At 41.3% G+C, this 21,126-nt stretch overlaps 2 protein-coding genes across 9 annotated transcripts in view; one reads left to right on the forward strand and one right to left on the reverse strand.

Annotated features, from left to right (window-relative positions):
• Positions 1 to 19,076, forward strand: part of IMMP1L (inner mitochondrial membrane peptidase subunit 1) — a 69,012-nt gene extending 49,936 nt beyond the window's left edge. For all 7 annotated transcript variants that reach the window (XM_046637841.1, XM_046637842.1, XM_046637848.1 and 4 more), the window contains 4 exons: positions 135 to 223; positions 3,692 to 3,818; positions 17,979 to 18,089; positions 18,904 to 19,076. In XM_046637841.1, coding sequence (XP_046493797.1) covers positions 135 to 223; positions 3,692 to 3,818; positions 17,979 to 18,089; positions 18,904 to 18,972 — 396 coding nt within the window. In that variant the 3' untranslated portion in view covers positions 18,973 to 19,076. The remainder of the gene's footprint in view (positions 1 to 134; positions 224 to 3,691; positions 3,819 to 17,978; positions 18,090 to 18,903) is intronic.
• A 232-nt stretch (positions 19,077 to 19,308) lies between these two features.
• Positions 19,309 to 21,126, reverse strand: part of DNAJC24 (DnaJ heat shock protein family (Hsp40) member C24) — a 59,064-nt gene continuing 57,246 nt past the window's right edge. For both annotated transcript variants that reach the window (XM_046637850.1, XM_046637849.1), the window contains one exon: positions 19,309 to 20,675. In XM_046637850.1, coding sequence (XP_046493806.1) covers positions 20,545 to 20,675 — 131 coding nt within the window. In that variant the 3' untranslated portion in view covers positions 19,309 to 20,544. The remainder of the gene's footprint in view (positions 20,676 to 21,126) is intronic.

Genomic DNA, 21,126 nt, shown 5'->3' on the forward strand with positions numbered 1-21,126 from the left:
CCAGCTTATTGGGAGTCATCCTCCAAGCTGGAAGAACGTTTGCTTGATTGTCTTTCCTTTAAGCCTGCTCAGATGATTTATGTTAAATTTAAAAAGGTTTTGAACTCAGATTACAAAATTACCTCTCTTTTCAGTGTTCTGGACCATCAATGGAGCCTACAATTCAAAATTCAGATATTGTCTGTGCAGAAAATCTTAGTCGACATTTTTATGGTATCCAAAGGTAAATTTCTGTCATAAATATATAAGTTTATGGTGAAAACACACACACGTTGTGTCTTGTCTGCAGTTTCTTAACTTTATCTTTAAAAACTTTTTTGTAAATAACCAAATTAATGACCAGCCAGATAAAATTTTGACTCAAATGTTTTCTCTCAGTTTGAGAAATTTTAATAGTTTCTCTAAGCATGCAGAGTCTTCTGGGTCACTGTATCCCATGTGTCATTGTCCAAAAGAGGTACAGTCCCTTTTATAATGTACGTTTAAGCCTAGTTTACTTTTTGGGGGCATCCCAGAATGTTTTGAGTCAAGAACTAAGGACTTAGAAACTGTATGACATATCTAAATACGTGGTTTTTTAAAAAATATTTTCAATAATCTTGTATTTCTATTAATTTATGATAAGCCCTGGATGATTTTTAGACTATAACTCTCTGTATAGCTGGGAGCCAGGAAGCTTTTCTATTATGGTTCTCCTATTTAATTACATTAAGTTGAAAAACTCCTTGGCAAATATTGTTTGCCACTAAACCTTTTCAAATCCTCTTCTAAACAGTGTTTCCACTCTTTCTGATACTGTTTATTCTGCTTAGCTCTGTATTATTCCTTCTGAGTGAATGTCAAGCATTATTAATTAACTGTATTTTCCAAAGGGCACCTCTCTGACTCCCTAAAATCTCAGGTCCATTAGTTTTTCATAATTCTGAAAAAATAAACCTGTACCAGCATTCAACTCCACAAACTACAGATTTGACTCAAGTTGGTATTTAGCTTATGGCATAAGTAGTTTCATTGTTGACCTTTTCTACAGCCTGTTGCACATTACTGAAAAATCATCAAGAATAGCATAAAACTGTTCTTTGCATTTACTGGTCTTTTACTGTCTTAGAGTCTGCAGATAGAAACTCTTTCTTGCTCATGCTGTCTGGTCTAGTATGGTCCCTGGATAATAATTCTTCAGATCTTTTACCCATAACAACTTTGAGATACCTAATTGATAGATACGGAGTTATTTATAAAGTAAAACTTACTTAACAGGCTGTGTTCTAGCTTCCTTTTCTTTGTAACTCATATCAAAATAAGTTAACCCAGTCTTTGGATTAACTGGAGACCCGGCCTCTCTGTAGCCTGAAGACAAGCCTACTTTCCATGCTACAACGCGACTTTGCTCTCAGAGTCCTGGTGTGCTGAACCAGGGGCTGAACTTGTTGGCTACAGAGTTTTTGAATGGATGGCTCAATATTCTCTTTTTTTTTTTGATACTCTTTGTGTTCAGATGAGTAATACAAATAACTACATTCAATAAATGAAGATTTTTTGAAGGATTCATTTTGTATTCTGTTCATTCAGAGGGCCCATTAGGTTGCAGGACAGATCTAAATCTGGCATTTATAGGAGACACGCCAAAGTAACTTTTACAACCAGGGCAGTCAGTTGGTAACTTCTACTTTTAAAATATTGCTCTCCCGAGTATTGATTTTCTTTTTTCTGCAGCACAGGATTCTGAGGTTTGAGGGGAATCGCTGACCCCTCGCAAGAGACCCTCTTGCTAGCTGCCGTCCATGTAGGGAAAATGAAAGCCTGCATATCCGGTGTCTGAAGCACATGGATCTCTGTTACAGTCAAGTGCACAGAACACTCGTGCTCGAGACAATCACAGTCTCCTCTTACTTGTATTTTATTGTACATTCTGGGGAACATTAAGATGAAGAAGATATTGACCCTTCTTTTCAAAAGCTTATGATCTAGTAGGATAATAAGGATGTTTCTAACTATAAACGAGAAAGGAAAACTTCAGTCTTAGTTCTGTTAGGTTCCTTTTTAAACCCTATTTGAAAGCATGGAGAGTCCAAGAGATGTGTATTTGGATCTAAGCTCTATGCCTGCATCTGGTTAGACCACCAGAAGTATAGTCTGCATTAGTATCGCTTTCTGTAAAAACAGCTCGACTGAATTATAATTTTTATGTTGCCATTCAAGTACAGGTTTGAGAGTCATATTGATTATTTGGTCGAAAACTTAAGCTGAATAAAACACCCACAGAAAATCTTTCTTTTTCCAAAGCTACCCCAATTCACCTTTGTTGGTATGTTGCAATCTTTGCAAACTTGTTCACCTGAACAGCTCCACTGACTGACTCCAGTTGATTGGAAACAGAATAGTTTATCCATTTTCAAAAAGGGCAGCCTTACTTACGTTGCCTCCGGACTATAGAAGTTAATGTTTTAATGGCTTTCAACTCTTATTAAGAATAGCGTCAAGAAATGACCCTTCTGAATACTGTTTCTATATTTTCTGTAAGATTTTTGATGAGGACAGTGTCTTTCATCCTCTTACATAAGAATCCTTCTTATATCTCTGTTTGATTTAGTTGTTACGAAAAATTTTGTCATACCTCCCAAACTAAACTTTGTTTTATTAGTTAATGGTTGCCATGTGATCAATCATAATTTCTTTTTTGACCTGGCTACCAAAAAGTTTAGAATTCATTTTAATACGTATATATAGCAATAACTGGGTTTCTGAGTTAACCATCATCTTCCTTTTATTTTTATGGCTTTTGTATTATTTTGTTATATGTATGTTTTATTATAAGTAACATCACATTATTTCTGGAACTAGGTACAGATGATAAGTACATATGTTCAATTCTTTTAAATATGTGTGTCAGTCAACAGAATTTACTGAGCGCTCACTTTCTGCAGAATGAGCACTGTGTTCTGTGTGGGTGGGGCATCCGTCTGACATTTTTGTCCCCTTCCTCCTTTCCACTGTTAACGGTCTTCCTTATTCTTGCATTACATGTAGATTGTTACTTCTTCCATGAATCATGCCTTCCATATGTAATCATACCCATATTGGTTTTATACGGTTGATATGCCAATTTATTTATTTTTTGTAATATATGTTTGGGCAACCATTTTATTTAGTTGTGTCTTCTGATACTTTTCCTCAAGTATAAGTCTCTTTGTGTTATACTGTACATCATCTAGGTTATATAATTTGTATGCTGTAATTCCTTAATTCCTCGAGCTCTAGGGAAACATAAATGATGTTCCTACCTTTTCATGTGCTTTATAGTTAATCATTACTACCGACTGGGCAGTAAAATTTGCTTAGTTAATTTGGTGGTATTTACATGGAATTGTTTTTCCATAGTTTTGGTTCTAAAAATTCGGACACAGAAGTAACACATAGTGGATACAGTGCAAAAAAGATAATTCTTTTGGAATTATCAGAAATGTTGGAATATTCTGATAGCTTTTCCATCACTCTCATTGTTGGGTTCTTACCATAAAAGTCAGTCACCAAGGTTTTCACAGCTGGTGAATGTGTGTGGGACGGTCAGTATGTGAGAGGATGAAAGGTGTGGCTTGTTTAAGTGGCTTTATAAAAGTGTTACAGCGTGTCATGATGTGATGTGTTTATGCTTAATAAATAACACTGACATTTCTTTGACTTTTCCCCTCAGAGGTGACATTGTGATTGCAAAAAGCCCGAGTGATCCAAAGTCAAATATTTGTAAAAGAGTAATTGGTTTGGAAGGAGACAAAATCCTCACCAGTCATCCATCAGATTTCTTTAAAAGCCATAATTACGTAAGTAGCACGTCAGTTATGTTACTCGTTGGTGTCACAGTTGATTAGCACTAACTAAACACAAAAGAAAGTAACTTTTCTTCATGTTTTGCATGTAAGTCAAAGTGCTGCAATTAATAGAATTTAAGTATGTTTGTTTCAAGAACAACTTGGCCATTATATTTTAGTTCCTTTTAAAGCCCTATATAAACATCTCAGTAATCATTGTTGCAGGCAAGATTCACCAATGGATGCCAAAATTATTGAGCAAAAGTTCGAGAAAAAATAGTATATTTTCATAGTCTCAAAGTCTCTCTTTCAAGATACTTATTACAAAGGGAAAAATAGTAGCTGCATGGTGGAGACACCTGGCAGACTCCACCTTACCTGAGTGACCGAGGTTAACTTCTCCAGTAATAAGACGTGTCAACATGATGCCCCCCCTGATGAAGCACTGAGAGGGCACAGCAGTTCTGTGTTATTCTTGCAGAAGAAGGTCCACCCTCAGGCTAAGCCTGAGAAAACGTCAGACAAGCCCTGATCAAGGGTCGTTCTCTAACGTAGCTGTCCAGTGCTCTTCAAATGTCAAGGTCATGAAATACAAGAGGAGACTGAGGAGCTGTCATCGACTGGAGGAGACCAAGGAGACTTAACACCCAGTTGCAATCTGGGATCCAGGCTTAGAAAGTTTCTCCACTGACTTGGTAGTGGAAAATCTGATAAAATTGGATAGAGTCTGTAGTTTAGTTTTTAAAAATCCTGCTTACATTTTTAGACAGAAATGATACATAGCTTTGGTTTAGTCAGCTTGCCTGTCCAAGTAGAAAAGAACAAGATAGGGGGCAGGGGGTGAGGAGCAGAGGGGACGGGCCAGCCCCTTTCAGCAGTCACAGGCCGCTGTGACAGCCACAGCCGGGAGGGCGCCCTTTTGTTTACAGCACGTGCTCTTCTTGCTGTAATAATTGTAACACTTTTCTAATTTTCTTTGAATTTTCGGTGCCACTATCAGATTATTGATGGAGCTGTTACATCTGTTAACTCAGTTTACCTCTATCTTCACCCTCTATGTAAGCATATGATTGAGTTAAATTGTCTTCATTGTAAATTTATTTTGAACTCTAATAGCCTCTCTTTGCCCTATAAGTAAGTTTTATCGTTAGACTATTTATAATTTATAACTGGTTATTTATAGTCTGTTATTTATTTGCCATCCATAGTAGACTGTACTTCAGCTGTGCAGATGTTTAAATGTTTATTACTACAGTGATAAACATGCTAGTAATTGTTAGCAGTTGGTGATAATACTCCTGAAGGTGACAGTGTGGTATCAGGTAACCAGTTTTTCTGTGGCCTTCGTCATGGACGCTGTATCCTTTTATTCTTCAAAAACGTCAGATTTCTGACATAATGGTTTCACCTTCACATGACTCATCGCTTCATGAGGCATTCTAGTCACTTCCAAGTTCCTTTGGCAACAAGCATATATTTGAGACCAGAAATGGTTTTGTAGTAGACAGAACAACAGAACAGATAAACGACAGCGTCCGCTCTCTGTGCTCACACACCACAGCTTTGTTGTTTTCTTTTGAAGAGTTGTTAGAGGAGGAATGTCAGGACACAGGGGTTAGATAAAATCTGTGCTAAGTAACCTACAGAAGATGACCAGAGGATTCTGTTTAAGGAGAACATAGATCGAGTTTTTATGTTAGGTGAATGGATAAATTCAAGGACGCTACCATTTTGTCCCAGGGGTATTCCATTCACTTTGGTTTGCATGTTTTTAAGCGCACAAGCAGAATTGTAATAATATTGGCCAGCACTTGTTATGTACTTACTCTGTACCAGACAGTGTTGAAACTCCTTAATCATTTATTAGTCATCACAACAGCAACCCAGTGAGGTGGGTAGTTGTCGTATTTGACAGACGGAGAACTGGGCCACGGGGGGTTACAGAAAGGCCCCGTTTCAGAGGGTTAGTGAGAAGAATAGTTGGGATACAAAGCCAAGTAGCCTGGCAGCATGCAGGCCCTGTGCTCCTGACCAGGCCACCACATCTCCTCCCCAAATAGCCTCTACTTTCTAATTCTTATCTCTACTCCCATCTCATCAAATGCTACTTCCCTTAAAATGAGTGTCTTTATTATTTTTGAAAAGAAAGGGAACCCTTTCAATGAGAGGCAGTGTTGGTTCTGAAAGAGAAGCCAGTGATTTCTGAAGGCTTCCCCACCCCTCTCCTGCGGTTTTTCGAGGCTGGTTTATTCACGCCATATGAACTGTGCAGCGATTACAGAACCGCTTTAGCAAATGTGTTCCATTAATCAAGGTGATTTATAACAAAAATTCATCCAGGTTTGGAGCTCTCTGAAAAGATCCCCAACCGTCTGGAGGTCCAGCCTCTGGAGTGTCCCCTCTTCGGCCGTCTCAGAAGCATCCTGGGGCTGCGTTTCATGACATGGCTTCTTCCCCTTACCTGTGCGTCCTCTTGGGAAAGTCCTTGTTGTTTATGAGATGAAGACATTGCCATTCAGATCCTGATTGAACTGCATAGTAAAGATGATGAATATTAAATGTGCTCTGAATTCCAGTTAGAAAACATTTATTCTCCTTAGTAGGTGCTTCAGAAAGCAAAATACCGAAATTGTCATTTGGAACTTAGAATATAGCGTTTAGCATATGAAAGAAATAGCATTGTTCAGAAGTTGGCAAAAAAGAATATAAACAGATCTTTGGTTAAGTGATGTGGAACCATTTTATTTGTTCCTGAGTTCTGAAAGTCCAGGTGGCAGGCAGCACTTGTGAACTTTTCACGTTAAGCGTTTGGAAACTAAGCATCCCCGTGGAGGTTTTGTTGCAGTGGGTTTTGCTTATTTCGATGGTGTTGAGGCCAGTAATTCTTTCCTTGGGTTGTGGGCTGAGCGTTGGCCACTAGGACATGAGCTTAATTTGTGGCTCTCAAAGAGACGGTTGTACTCAGCTCGAACATCTTGGATAAGCTGCCTTTCTGTACTGTAGGAACTCCTCAGTTTGCTGCTGGAAGCCACTGACTTGCCAAAAAATTATTTGGAAGTGGAAGCATTTAGCAAACAGGAAATACATAAAATGAACTGGCGTTCTCCCACTGATCTGCACAGTAGGCAAAATGCAAAGTACAATCCTCTTTCCATTACTGTGGTCTCCATTCCCCTAGGGAACAGGGCCAGGGTCAGGATGCACAGTAAAACTTTGTTGTAAAGCTGATGAGGAGAGGAAGAAAAACACTTGAGAATCTTCCTGAGGATAACATTGTGTGACAGTCGAGGGCCATGAATTTGATCCACAGTGGAACTGTGGTACTGTTAGGCATTTTGAAATATAAATTTCTGTCAGCCAGCAAACATGCTCAGAAATCTCCCATCTAAACAGACAGACTCCTTTGACACCACACCTTCCTGTGGGGAAGAGTTGTGCATACTGACTGGCTCCACTTTGCACTTCATCTTTTCTCTTGAACTCATTCTGGTTAGGCTGTGGTACCCCCACCTGTTAGTTCTTGTCAGGGGTCCATGATGACTTCTCTGTTGTCAATCCAGTGTTCAACTTTCCATCCTCATCTTACATGACCTGTTGTTAGTATTTGAAATAGTTCTCGAAATCTGGTTTCACTTAGTTTTTGGGACATCGCTCTCTCGAGGTTTTCTTCCTACCTTTCTGCTTCTTGTGAATTTCCTTTGTAGGTTCTTCCAAACGCTGGAGTAACTGAGGGTTCATATTTTAAACTTCTCTTGTTTGTGTAAGCTCGCACTTTATGTGACCTCATCCTGTCTCATGGTTTTAAATACTAACTCAACTCCTGAATTTTTATCAACTGCAGCCTCTTTCCTGAGCTTCAGAATCGTATATCTAATAGGATACTTAGTATCTCCACGTTAGTATATCATGGTCACCTTGAACTTAATATGTCCAAAACTAAACTCCTGATTTTCCTTCCCAAACTGGCTCCTCCCACACAAAAAGGCAACTCCATTCTTCTGCTTGCTCAGGTCGTCAACCTTGGAAGCATCCTTGACTCTCTTCCTCTTTCACCCACATCCAACCCATTAGCAAATCATGATGAGTTTATCTTCTAAATATAATCAGAATTAGACCACTTCTTGACACCGTCACTGCTGCCATCCTGGTGCAAAACAAGGTCATCTCTCTTGTTTTCTTGCAGTAACTTCTGAACTGCTCTTTCCCATCTTCTTACCTCCCTACCCTTCCACTGACTCTTTCCCACATAGCAGCTGAAATGATCCTTTTAATTCTGAGTAATGATGTTTCTCTTCTGCTTAAAGACCCAGTGGCTCCCCATCTCACTCCTATTAAAAGCCATAGGCCTTACGATGATCTAAAAGACCCTACATGATGGTTCTTGCTGCTGCCTGTTCTTGTAATTAGAGTTTTATTGGGGCACAGGCACGCTCATTGGTTTACGTGTCACTGAAACGGCAGAGCTGAGTGGCAGCAGAGACTCTAAGGCCTGTGAAGCTTGGGCTGTTTACTGTCTGGCCCTCCGCAGAGAAGGTTTGCTGAGCCTTGCTCTGGAAGCTAAGGCCTTGATGGCAGGGATTTGTTTTCACCGTGGCTGATTCCCCAGCACTTAAACTGCGACTCGGCATCTAACGGGCACTTAAACAACGCTTGACGGGTGGACAGGTGCACGTGTGAATAGGGCCTGACATATTTTCTCCTAGTGTCTACTCCACTTCTACGCGGTTTCTTCTACTAGTTTCTTCTGCAAACTTGCTCCCCAGTAACTGCATGGCGTTACTATTTTTCAGTAAGATGCGTGTGCCTGTGGCCCACCACACCCTATGCTTCTGCTGAACTGGTCAATCTGGTCATTCTGGTCTTCATAGAAGACTTAGAAGCTAAGCTACTTCCCTGGTGGGGCTGCCTGACCACTTTCCATAATCTCAGTTGAAAGTTGTAGAAAATATTGGAGTGTCCCTGTTACTTTGTACCAGCAGAGCAGAGTGCTGATTAAATGTTTCTTTCCCTAAGTGATTTCTTTTCAGACTGGATGATATTTTTCAGCCATCCTTTTTTTTTTTTTTCTTTTTGCTGAGGAAGATTAGCCCTGAGTTAACATCTGTGCCAATCCTCCTCTACTTTACATGTGGGATGCCTCCACAGCATGGCCGATGAGTCAAGTAGGTCTGTGCCTGAGATCTGAACCAGTGCACCCAGGCCGCCTAAACAGAGTGCACGGAACTTAGCCACTAGGCCACCAGGCTGGCCCCCAAGCCCTTTTTTTAAGCAGACTAAAAATTCACCTGGCTCTGAATTGACCTATCAGTTTAGAGTACTCTGAACTTGGTCTAGTCTAAATCTTCTAAAGGAGTGGTGGAACTGAGGTGCCCTGGACCTCCATTTCTCTATTTTGAGGGACGTTTGGTGCGTGGAAATGCTGTGGGGGTTATTACAATGAAGGCTATGTTGCCCTGGTAACGTGCAGTTCCTACTAATTAGGTGTGTGGTAACGAAAGTCTCCCACATTTCCGTAGAAATGCGCATGGCTTCTGGACATATTTAACTACTATACAGGTAGTGTGTTCTTTTGATGCTATGATTGGTTGGCAGATTGGCGATGGATAAAGTTGTTACCTGTGGTTGATAAACTTCTCCTTTAAGTGTAAACTTCTGCTTTCCAGTGGTTGTTCCTTGCAAAATGAAGAATCATTTTTAAAATCTCTCAAATAATTAAAACTTTATTTATTGAGCTTCAGCTTCTCAACCATAGCAGCCACTTTGTATTGAAAATGGACATATTAACAGAAATAAGGTTATGGAGATTTCAGTATATTCCTGTAGCTAGAACACAGCAATCTTCTGCTGTTGTTACAGGAAACATACCTGTACTTGTTAGAAAAATTATGTGTTTTACTTTTATTATCAACTTATCAAAATATGAGCCCATTTAAAGCTTTTTGGTTCTTGATACCACAGGTTCCAGTGTTAGATACAAAAGGTGAAGTGTTCACAGGACAGTGGTGGTAGGTGAATAAGGAAGGAAGCACTTCCTACATGTTTCTTTTTGAATTATAGAGTATGTTAATGACAGCGTCATTATTTCAATTGGCAGAAATGTAAGAAATAGAGACAGTTTTACATTTCGGAAAGAACTGATTAAATGTTCTCAGGCTGCACTGGTGGTATAGTGTTCTTAAAAGGAGAACTTGGAAATGGGACAATATGCCAGTAATAAAGCTGTTTTACAACGTATTGGAAAATATTTAAATAAAACTGGTTGACAGACTGGAAAACAATCTAGCTAATTGGACAGCATTAGAAAGCGGTCCCTTTCTGTGGTGGACACTGATGGCCCTGCATGTGTCCTGTGTATTTAGGTTGCAGTTCAAATCCTTGAATATCCTAATGCTGTTTTTCTGTTTGTTTAAACGTTATTTACTTTAGCTAAAAGTCACAGCCATATGGTCCTCTATTACCACTTGTATTATAAACAGAAAAAGTACTTCTGAGTGGAGAGAGGAATCAGATTGCAAGGGCTCATTCATCATAAGCTGCTGATACACTAAATCCTTATGTCCTTTAGATGGAAGAGCTGCCTAATAATGTCACTTATCACAGCTCTGATAGCTAAATGAGGGCCTTGCTTTTTGCAGACTGTGGTGATAACACCCGTGCTGCACGTCCACTTCTCAGCAACGCTCCAGGGTAATCGGCCCAGGCACGCTGCTCATGGCCTGATTGCGCTGATGTGCGGGACACGTGTTTACTCTCCTGCTAAAGTGAGGCTCGCTGCGGAGGTGACACGGCTGGCTCAGCCTGTAACTAACACAATGCTGAAGATAGATCTGACTTAGTGTTTACCATTCCGAGCTGTTTTTCTTCAGATGTTAACACTAAAGAATCATCTTTGAGGTCCCCACAACTTAAGCATTTTCTGAATGTCCTCTGATCGAATTTTCTAAGATCACGTGTTCAGAGTAATTTGATCTTAGTTTAACAGTAGCATGTAGTTTATAGCATTTTATTTTGTAGAAATGTGTTTTATATATGAGAGCTGCGTACTTCAAGGCTGCCTTGGTGACTGGGAGAAGTAAGGACTGAAATTGTAACTCGGCGCTCAGTGTGAGCGTCAGAGGCCGACTCCACCTCTGGTGGCAGTGCAGAGCGGGCACCCCAAGTGTCTCGTGGCTTCCTGATCAGATACAGGGTCTGCAGGAAAGCCGCTTTGACCCGGTGGAATATGTTCACGTCTTTTGAAATCAGCAGCTAAATGAAGTTCTTGTGTTACCACTGGGTAATTTTCTGTGACCTACTTAATCTTAGTCCATGAAAGCATTCTCACCCTCCCAGACTCCTCTGTACCTAAAATAAGAATGGAAAAGAGTAACAGACACAAAAGTCGGTGTGCGTGTTATCAAACAGTGGAAGATAGTAAATTGGCAAGAAAATACTGGCCCTACAGGCCATCGTTCTGCTAACTTAGATATGTGGGGGTGCTTTCCTCCTGGGTGGGAATTTTCATAACCACTTTAAGAAAACTTAGGGATCGTTCAGTTTGGCTCAGCTAGTGCCTGCCTCCCCACTAAACACACAGGCAGAGCCAGCAGGGAAAGGAGACAGAGTACTTAAAACTATAGGGTAATTTAAAATTCTCGGACACAACTTAGGATTCTGAGCTACTTGCTGTCCACTGTGGATGTGCATCTGGAACTCCGGAAGGGTTAGAGAAACCTTCTGTGGTCTGAAGAGACCTGAAATTTGACCTGACTTCCCTGTGTAGAGGGTCAGAGTAGGTGTAGGGACGTAGACTGAGGGGACTTCTGACCCCAAGTGCAAATGTACCCAACCCCAAACCAGTTGCAGCGTCAGGCACCCTCCTCCGTGAGGCCGCACCTCAGGAGCAGCAGGGACAGCTGGCCCCGGGGCCGAGAGGGAGGGCTGGGGAGAAGACTCAGCGGGCCTTCGCCTTTGGGAGGCTAGAGAGGAGGCACGGTTTGCCAGACCCTAACTTCCCAACTTCCCTTTGACTTTTATTTGGGTATGCATTCATTAATTCCACAAACATTTACTGAGCGCTATGTCAGGGCCGGCCCCACGTTAGAGCAGATCAAGTCCCTGCCTGCAGCACGGTCCAAGAGAACTTTCTGAAAAAACGGAGTATTCTGTCTCTCCTGTCCGCTCTGGTAGCCACCAGGCTCCTGTGGCTGTCGAGCACAGTGTCTGAGGAAGTGAATTTTCCATTTTATGTAATTTATGAACTTGAATCAGCCGCGTGTGTTCCTGGTGGCTGCCGTACTGGACGGTACAGCTTTAGGGAACACGTGCAGTCGCGCTGGAGGAGCAGACGAGGAATTAGAAGATGGTGCAACAGAATCGTGTGCGGGGTGCCATGATGACACACGGAGGTCTTTATCCAGCTGGGGTGGCGAGGATTGTTCCGGACGGGAAGCAGACTCGAACTGACGCCCTCAGGGGGAAGTGGGAGTTGGCCACAGAAGCAGTGCGCTGGGCCATCCAGGAGGGAGAGTGCAGCCCTGTGCTTTGGGCACAGCTGCTGGAAGTAGGTCCCTCTGTCTGGAACATGGAGCGGGGAGGGGCGGAAAACAGGGCGGCTCGGTGCCTTGTGTGTCTCAGCAGGGGAATAACCTGGTCAGACTGTTTGTGAAAGATCACCCTGATGTCAGCACAGACTGAGGATGGTTTGGAGCAGGAGAGGCCAGAGGCTGGGAGGCCAATTAAGAGGCCCTGAGTAAGAATAACAGAGATGATAAGATTAAGACTGGAAGGCAGTACAGAGTCTGGAGAAAAGTTAAGGAACTACCTTACCTAGACAGGATTGGATGCTAGAAGACAGGGAACTGAAACTGCAGGCGCTCACTTGTACCGCACAGAGAAGCAGAGCCTGCTGTGTGGCCTGGCGGCCAGGGCCCTCTCTTCCCACTCTGACAAAGACGAAAGCTCACTGCTGATTCAGCAGAGCTCTTCCTGGCCTGCAGCCGGGTGCGCGTGTCACTGGAGGGTGAGGCATGTGCAGACACACACATGTATGTGTGTCTGCTTTAAAATTATCCAAGTAATACATGCTGGTCGCAAAAATGTAAATTTTGAAATATATAAAACCAAGTTTTGTGGGTTTAAGCATTTAAACACATTGCCCTGCAACTTACTTTTTTCACTGACTATATTTTTGTAAATCTTTCCAGTAGCTTTTTTGAACCAGCTGTCTAGTATTATGTAAGTAAACTATATTTTATTTAACCTCTGCCAGCTGAGGCATATTTATACTGTTGCTGAGTTTGAGATACAAGCAATGCCAGGGTGAACTTCCTTGTACTTTGTGCTGAATTTGGCAGATCTTTTCTAGAGATTCTGATGGGGAAAGGGTCAAAGGAAAGTCCTCAGGTGATGCCACTGAAGGGGACAATGGGGACAATGGTGGGGGCGCCAAAGGCACACTTGACCTTCATCAAAACTTTTAGTTCTCACCAAAAGGATTCTCTACTAGAGTTATGAAGGGTGCTTAAAAAATTTAAGACTTCAAAAAATTAGATATTTGCACTCTGCTTCTGGCAGTGATGGGTAGCTGGTGCTGAACTTGCCCTCCTGCCATAAAGAACTAGAAAATTGGACAAAGTCTGTGAAACAACTGTTTTCAGACACGGCACAGCAGGTGGTACAAGACAGATCTCCGAGAAGGGAAACAAGGCAGGCCTCCACTTGCTCCGGCTTCTGCCTGAGGCCGTTTGGGAAGGAGCCCGAGGGACTGTGGAAAGCACAGCAGTCTCGCTGCGTTGAGGAGGCAGAGACTAGGGTAGATGGAAGTTTAAGTTTTGGAAGTTATAGGTCAAACCACCAGGGGGACAGAGCTGCGGAAGGACCTCCAGAAATCGACAGGGGTACTCTCGTGGCCTTTGGGCTGACACTCAGTTGTGCCTGCGAAGAGACCCCACAGGGAACAAGTAGCGGGGCTGAGCGGTTCCTGAGCTCACGCAGGGCCGAGACGCGCCGAGTGGACAGGCCTCAGGACTCCCTGGAGCGTTCAGCAGAGACCCCGGGAGACCGATGGCTAAGGAAGCCCCTAGGTGTGGTATGAGATGGACCCCACCGAACGAGCTGACAGACAAGGCCCGAAAGGAAGAAGCTGATGCACAGCTGACCCAACTGAGTGTCCCGCTCAGTCACAAACCACAAACCACAAACCACAAACCAGGGAGGAAAACGTCAGTTACGGACATCCAGAAATGAGAATGGGATTAACAGGCATGTGCTCTAAAATACCAATTCTAATATTTTTCAAGAATTTAGAGGATGAACATAATGAGGAAAGAAATGGTAAACATAAAAAAGAACAAAGTGAAATTTCAAAAATACATTGGTCTTTACAGTAGATTAGAAACAGCAAAAGAAAAGATCCCAGACTGGGAGGAAATATTTGCAATACCTGTCAGAGGACTTGTACTCAAGGTAGATGAAGGATTCTGAAAATGAGTAATAAGAAAAACAACTCATTTCAAAAATGGGCAAAATGTTTTAATACACATTTCACAAAAGATACACTAGCCACAAGAAAAAATGCTCATCAGAGAAATGCACACGAGAACCACAGTGTGATACCAGTAGCCTACTAGCACAGCAGGAACTTCAAAAACAGAAAATGCCAGGGTTGTGGAGCACAGGAACACTTGTACATCGCTGCTGGGGGTGTGAATGGTGTCAGCACTTTGAAGAGTTTAAGGTTAAGCATTAATTCATGACCCAGAAATTCTACCCCCAGGTATTTACTGAAAAGAAGTGGACGTACACATGAATGTTCATGGTGCTTTATTTGTAACAGCCAAAAACTGCAGACAGCTCAGATATCCATCAACAGATTCATGGATAAACATTGTGATTTACAACATAATACCACTCAGCAGTAAAAGGGAATGAATGACCAATACTTAGAACATGGGTTAATCATAAAAAATTATTGAGCAAAAGCTAGATACAAAGTAGTCTGTACTGTGCAATCTCATGTATGTGAATTTTAGGAACAGGTAAAACTAGTCTTGAGTAACAGAAAACAGATCACTCATTGCCTGCGACCAGGTGCAGGGGTGGGCCGTTGACTGGCGCGATAGAAAGATTCTACACCTTGATGGTGGTTGGTGGTCACGTAGCTGTGCCCATTTTTCAAACTAGCGTCAGAACTTAAACGAGCGCGTCACACTGGGTCTAAAGTGTACCTCTGTGAAATTGGTTTCTCAAGTGTCCACCGTACCCCACACCGGAAATAAGTATGTTCCAAAAGTGGAATAATTTCAATCATCATGAGATGTTTACTGGGAAACTGAGCAGCTGACAGAGAGGTAGGTCAGTGAAGGAGCTGCTTGATTTTAAAAGACCCGCTAAACTTAGAGGTTTTCCTGCTCACAGAGCAGCTTCACTAGAGGAAAGGCACCCTCACTGATGAGCTGGGCCCCGACCGTGTCCCTCACATCAAGGACTGAGCCCGAGATGGAGTTACCCCTCAGTGCCTGTGGGGGCACAGGCTGCTCGGCGTGTGGGCTTCACCAGAGGTGGCATATCCCATATCCGAGCCCCCTGCCGCCACTTCAGTGAAGTATCTGTAACAGACTTCACGGGTCATTTTAAGGATCAAATGAGTGGTTTTTTAAGTTAAATAAACCGGAAGGCCTGTGTACACACTAGTGTGTGTCACTCTTCGTTGCTCCCTTCGCCCCTGCAACCAGGGACCAAGAGTCGGAAGCCTCGAGAGGCTTCGGGGATGTGTTTGGGGTTTCTCTGAGCAGATTCCTTTCTGTGCTTGTTAATTATACGAGCTAATACTTCATCACTGCGTTTAGCTGACATGGAAGAAATGTCAGTCGTAACTGCCACCAGTGACTGCACTTGTCAAGAATTTCTACTTATTAAGATTAATCAATTATTTGAGTTCCAACTTTGGTTTATAAAGAATTAAGATCATGACATGATTACTGTGTGTAGGCTTATTCTGTCATAAAGTAGTAAGACTTATATAGAAGCCACTCAGGTAATAGGATGTCATAATCAGGGACCCAAGCAAGGCCGCCTTTACTATGCGAAGTACTCTAAACAATGGGAGGGTTTGGAGTGGGTGGCAGGGCTGGGAGAGCTGCGTGGAGAAATGGCGTGTACCTTGGGTCCTGGCCTCTGGTCAATGGGATGGGCAAAGAAAGATCTTCCTTGATTGTTAGTATGTTGCCCTATTGGTTTTTAGAATTTTTTTTCTCTCCTTTTGCTTTTACTGGTGTCTCTAACTTTATGATTTTATTTAACCATTCATATATATTACCTGTTTTTAGAACTCAGGAACAAACATATTATTAAGGAGAAACTATGGAAATTTGGACATGAAAGATGTTCACATTATAGCTTCTCCTAAGGCAGTAATTCAGGCTAATGTTAATGACACATGGATTTCCAAATAACACTATTTTGTTCTTCTTACATTTATGACCTGGGATGTACTCATTTCTCTACTTGAGCAGTCGTATGCTTCACTGCACACAATCTACTTATTACACAGCTAGGAACTAGACTTGCTATTGGCCCTAGAACCCATGACTAGTTCCACTAATACAAGTGAGTGAGCCTACAGTATCTGATAGTCTTTCAGGAAACTCAGGTCCTTTCTCTACAAATAGAGAGATTTAACATTTAAGTGTATCTAAATGAAAATAACTAACTTGATTCATTCTTGGCAAATATTCTACGTGATAATCTCTGATGTAAAGTAAAATTCAAATTTTACGTGCTTGTGTATTTTTCCAAAAGGTAATACGGGGCTGGGGTGGGTAGAACGAATAGGTGGATGACAGAGATTTCTAAGGCAGAGGAAACCCTCTGTATGATACTACAGTGGTGGATTCGTGTCATTTGTTCACACCCATAGAATGGACAGCACCAAGAGTGAACCCTAACTATGGACTTTGGGTGATTATGACGTCAATGTACGTTCATCCTTGGTAACCAATGTGCCATCTGGTGGGGGATGTCGATAATGGGGGAGGATGTGCTTGTGTGGGGAAGAGGTATATGGGAAATCTCTGTGCCTCCCTCTCAATTGTGCTGTCAACCCAAAACTGCTCTTAAAACAAGTCTTTTTTTTTTTAAAAAAAAAGGAATTTGTGACATTTAAAAACAAATGCAGTCATTTCTTACTAAACCCAATAGGAATATTTTTCTTCACATAAAGTTTCCAATAGCTACTCAAAATAATAGTGAAAATTAATTCCTTCTCAATAGATCATTTTGATCTGGCCAATAATTCAACTTTCTTGGGTAACAAAAACTGTGAAATGAAAACTTTGAAAATGCTACTTTAAAGCCTGCTGCTGGAGAGTAATGTTTTAAATTTATATTAAACCAGTGTTACTGGGCAAACGTCTCAGACCACAGAAGGCATTTTTAAGTCGTGTTTTGTTCTAAACACACTTGTGATTGTCACTGAGTAAACATTTACACTGATGCTATTTACCAGTTAAGATATAGGACGTATAGGAGTTAGGGTCTTTCATTTGTCAGAAGGTCACCATCATTAATTTTACAACTGATGATTTCATAATAGGTCTTGCTAGTTCTTGGTCATTACTGAAGTATAATGCATTGAAGATACGGCCTGTACAAAGGCAGAATGGGGATCTTAATTAGAATTCTGACAAGCCCACTCCAATAAAATGATGAGATTCTGTGTAATTGATGTCACAACCAATTACCGTGCAGTTCATCACGAGCGTTGGAAGAGGCCTGGCCTTGGTACTGGCCCCAGGATGTGGCTGAGCAGTGGCTGCCCTGCTTGTGCTGTTACGGAGACAGGAGGTACATTTCCAGTCAGCATCCTGATGGCCTCTTTTGAAGTCTATTAAATTAATGACCCTGTCATACTGTTTTCTCTCTTATAACCTCAAGTTTGGGGTTTGCGTAACAAATTGTTTGGGAACCATGTGGCAAAAGATAGGTGCTTTAAGAAGTTGAAACCTTAATATTTATAAAAGTTATTTTATTGTGCAAGAAATAAAAGCAGAAATGCAAATCACACAGTTTGTGTATATTTTATAAAAGGAACTTTAGGATATTTCTCCCTACCTCCAAAAGCCATGGTTCTTTTTTTATAGTTCCCAGATTCGCTTTTTCTTTTTCAAAGCTGCTTCTCTTCTCCAATTCTAGGTGCCAACAGGTCACGTCTGGTTAGAAGGTGACAACCTACAGAATTCTACAGATTCCAGGTACTATGGACCTGTTCCCTACGGACTAATAAGAGGACGCATCTTCTTTAAGGTATTGTGTTCTGCTTAAAATGTAGGCTTGCTTTTTTGAGCTGGAAAAAAAGTCTCTTTCAAAATGAACTGTGAACTCATCTTCAGGTTGTCAGTGGACTTACCGTTGCAAAGACTACATTTTATGAACATACCGGCCTTCATAACTATAAACCCTACTGCTACCCCACTGAGATGGGTAATTGAGAATAATTTCTTGTCTGATAATAAAGTTTAAACTACCTTAGTTGTAGCATAAGAAGCCTTTACCTTGAATTTCCAAAAATTTCTCTCTCACCCAACTTTTCAACCGTATTTCTATCCCTGGCACATATCCGTATGTGTTTGCAGAGGAGCCTCTGGAGTCACGCTGCCGGACACGACGAGTGTCACAGTGTGTTCAGCGCAGAATTCTGAGGAGGGATTCTGTTTTCACTGGCTCCTCTTTGTCATAAGTAGTAAGGAGAGAAACAGACCCGAGCACATGGGCAGTTGGATAGTTTACAAAGTCTTTACACTTGAGCAGATGTTATATTCAAGTACTTAGATTGGAGAGTTTTAGTAAAAGAAAACAGACATATTCACACATTACAGATATAATTTCTTGTAAACCGTTCGAATGCTCCAGACTTTAGAGTTTAAATATGTACATCCACACCCACACACGTTTACTTTTAAAGTAGTATTTTGATGCAGAAAAGCTGTTCTTGACTGAAGAAGCAGGAGAACGTGCTTAATTACCTGCCCTAGAGAAATGGGGTGAATGAGAGAAGGGGAAGCGACAATGCTGCACCATCGCTTTCGTTAACTGTCTTCAACCCCCTTCGATTTCACAGATTTGGCCCCTGAGTGACTTTGGATTTCTGCGTGACAGCCCTAATGGCCACCGATCTCCCGGTGATTAGCGAGCCTTTCTTCTTCTGACTTGATTACTGTCTCCTGCTCAAGTGACTTTATTATTGCCACTGAAACCATGTATTTACTAATAAACTATTTGCTATTCAGTTTATTTTTAATTGTTAAATGTAAAGAATAAGCAACACACACTCTGCAACCTGTATTAGTTCAAAATATATGAATAAAAAGGTAATCCAAAGTCAGTCATCTAAATTTTATGATATAAAAATATTTTTAGGGGGAAAACCTGGATGACCACCTCACTTTTGAAGGTTTGGCTCTATAGGTATAACGAAAGTAGTCTACTCCTCTTGAATATGCCTCAGACTTTAACTGCATCTGCAAGTCAGAATAGTCACTAGTCTTATCCATGCAATCCAACGATCAACACCCAGAGTTCAACCTTGTCAAAAGCTGCTCAGTCAGATGCCTGGCTCACTCATCTGAAAGTGAGAAAGTGAGGAAGTTTCAGTGATCCTATAAAGGAAAGGATTCCGTAACGTTTTTTAAATGAGTTCTGACTTACACTGTACATAGAATATTAATATAGAAAAATAAAACCTTTACAGTTTGCTATGATCAGTAAGAGTCCAATTCATCTTAGCAGCAATGCAGTGGTTCCTTATCCATAAATATAGGCATTAGCATTGTATTTTAATACTGAAAAATAAAAAGGAAAGTAATGCACCTGTTGCAATTTTTTTTTAAAGCTACCATTTTCTAAATTACGCTTTAAGTTCAAAATGGCAGTGTCCCAGAGCTTACTCCCTTTAACATAGCCCCATGAAGAATCTGGAAACGTAGTGCCAGTATTGGACCTACTATGTGCCACTCTGCCTTCTGTCTTAACTCGGAGAATTTCGTGAGCTCACTCAGCCTTCATCATGGAGAAGGAGGCTCACATGTCCTCCCAGAGATTCTAATTTAATCCCAATGACCTAAGAACTTGAGGCAGCTGGACGACAGGCCTCTAACTTTAGCAGCTGGAAACAGCTTTAGAAACTCAGTGACTGCAGTCAGGCGTCCTTAAATGACAGGGATGTGTTCTGAGAAATGTGTCATTAGGTGATCTTATCCTTGTGCAACATCACAGCGTGTACTTCCACACACCTAGATGGTACAGCCTAATACACACTGAAGCTACATGGTACTAATCTTAGGGGCTCACCGTAAATGTGGTCCGTTGTTGACTGAAATGTTGCCATGTGGCGCCCGACTGTAGAAAGGAATGTATATTGTGACCCATTAAAGAGGAGACATGCTTATTTGTAGAAAAGGAAAATTCTTATTTTGTACGAAGGAGAAAACAAACCAATAACAGAGTTCTCAGATGGGAATTCACTAAATATAATTTATAATCCAAATCCCTTTATCTGGTGACTTGTAAATACAAATTATAAATAACTAAATTAATTTTCTATTAGTCTGGGGTGGCGTTCGCTCGACAATCTTATATTTTCTGTGCAAATAACAGAGCTGACAAAAAAGGAATCCTACTTCTTTATCAGCTGTGCACCTTTGCTTGAAAGGACAAAGCTGGCGTGAACACACAGTTAAAGGCTCCCATTTACTAAACCATTTCAGCTGCGATGAAGGAGTTCTACAATTAGTGAGCACGTATCACAAGAAATCAGGGTGACTTCTTCTGCTTCATCCTTGGAAACACGGTATTTTCCACCACATCGGCAACTCAGAGAAAAAGAGTGATCATCTGCAAAGAAAACAAAATATTGCTTCAAAAGCTTACAAGTAATTACTTTAACACCTTATTCCAAAGAAACTGGAAAACAAAAGCAGCTCAGCAAATATAAAATGCATCTAAATGAGAACTTGAGAAAATTTCTTGTCTAGGGGCAGCGTTTCTAAAAATTATCTACCAAAGGATCTGTATCTGTAGGAGAGGGGACTGAAGCCATGAACCAACAGTCCAGAGATCTGGGGGAGAGCAGATGCTCCAAAGCAACCCATGACGTTCATCTCAAGTCTTCTGTTATTATTTTTCATATAAATTGTACATTATTCTCAACAATGTGTTAGTCTAAAATATTACAGTGAAGGAAAAAGGAAAACAGCCATACCTGTCTTACTGTTAAGGAGCACACTTTTGTCTGGAACATATCCTTTTAGAGAAAACTCTGCTAACTTACCATCTGTTCTGCTAC

Source organism: Equus quagga, chromosome 14 (assembly GCF_021613505.1).
Source record: "Equus quagga isolate Etosha38 chromosome 14, UCLA_HA_Equagga_1.0, whole genome shotgun sequence".
Lineage (NCBI taxonomy): Eukaryota > Metazoa > Chordata > Mammalia > Perissodactyla > Equidae > Equus > Equus quagga.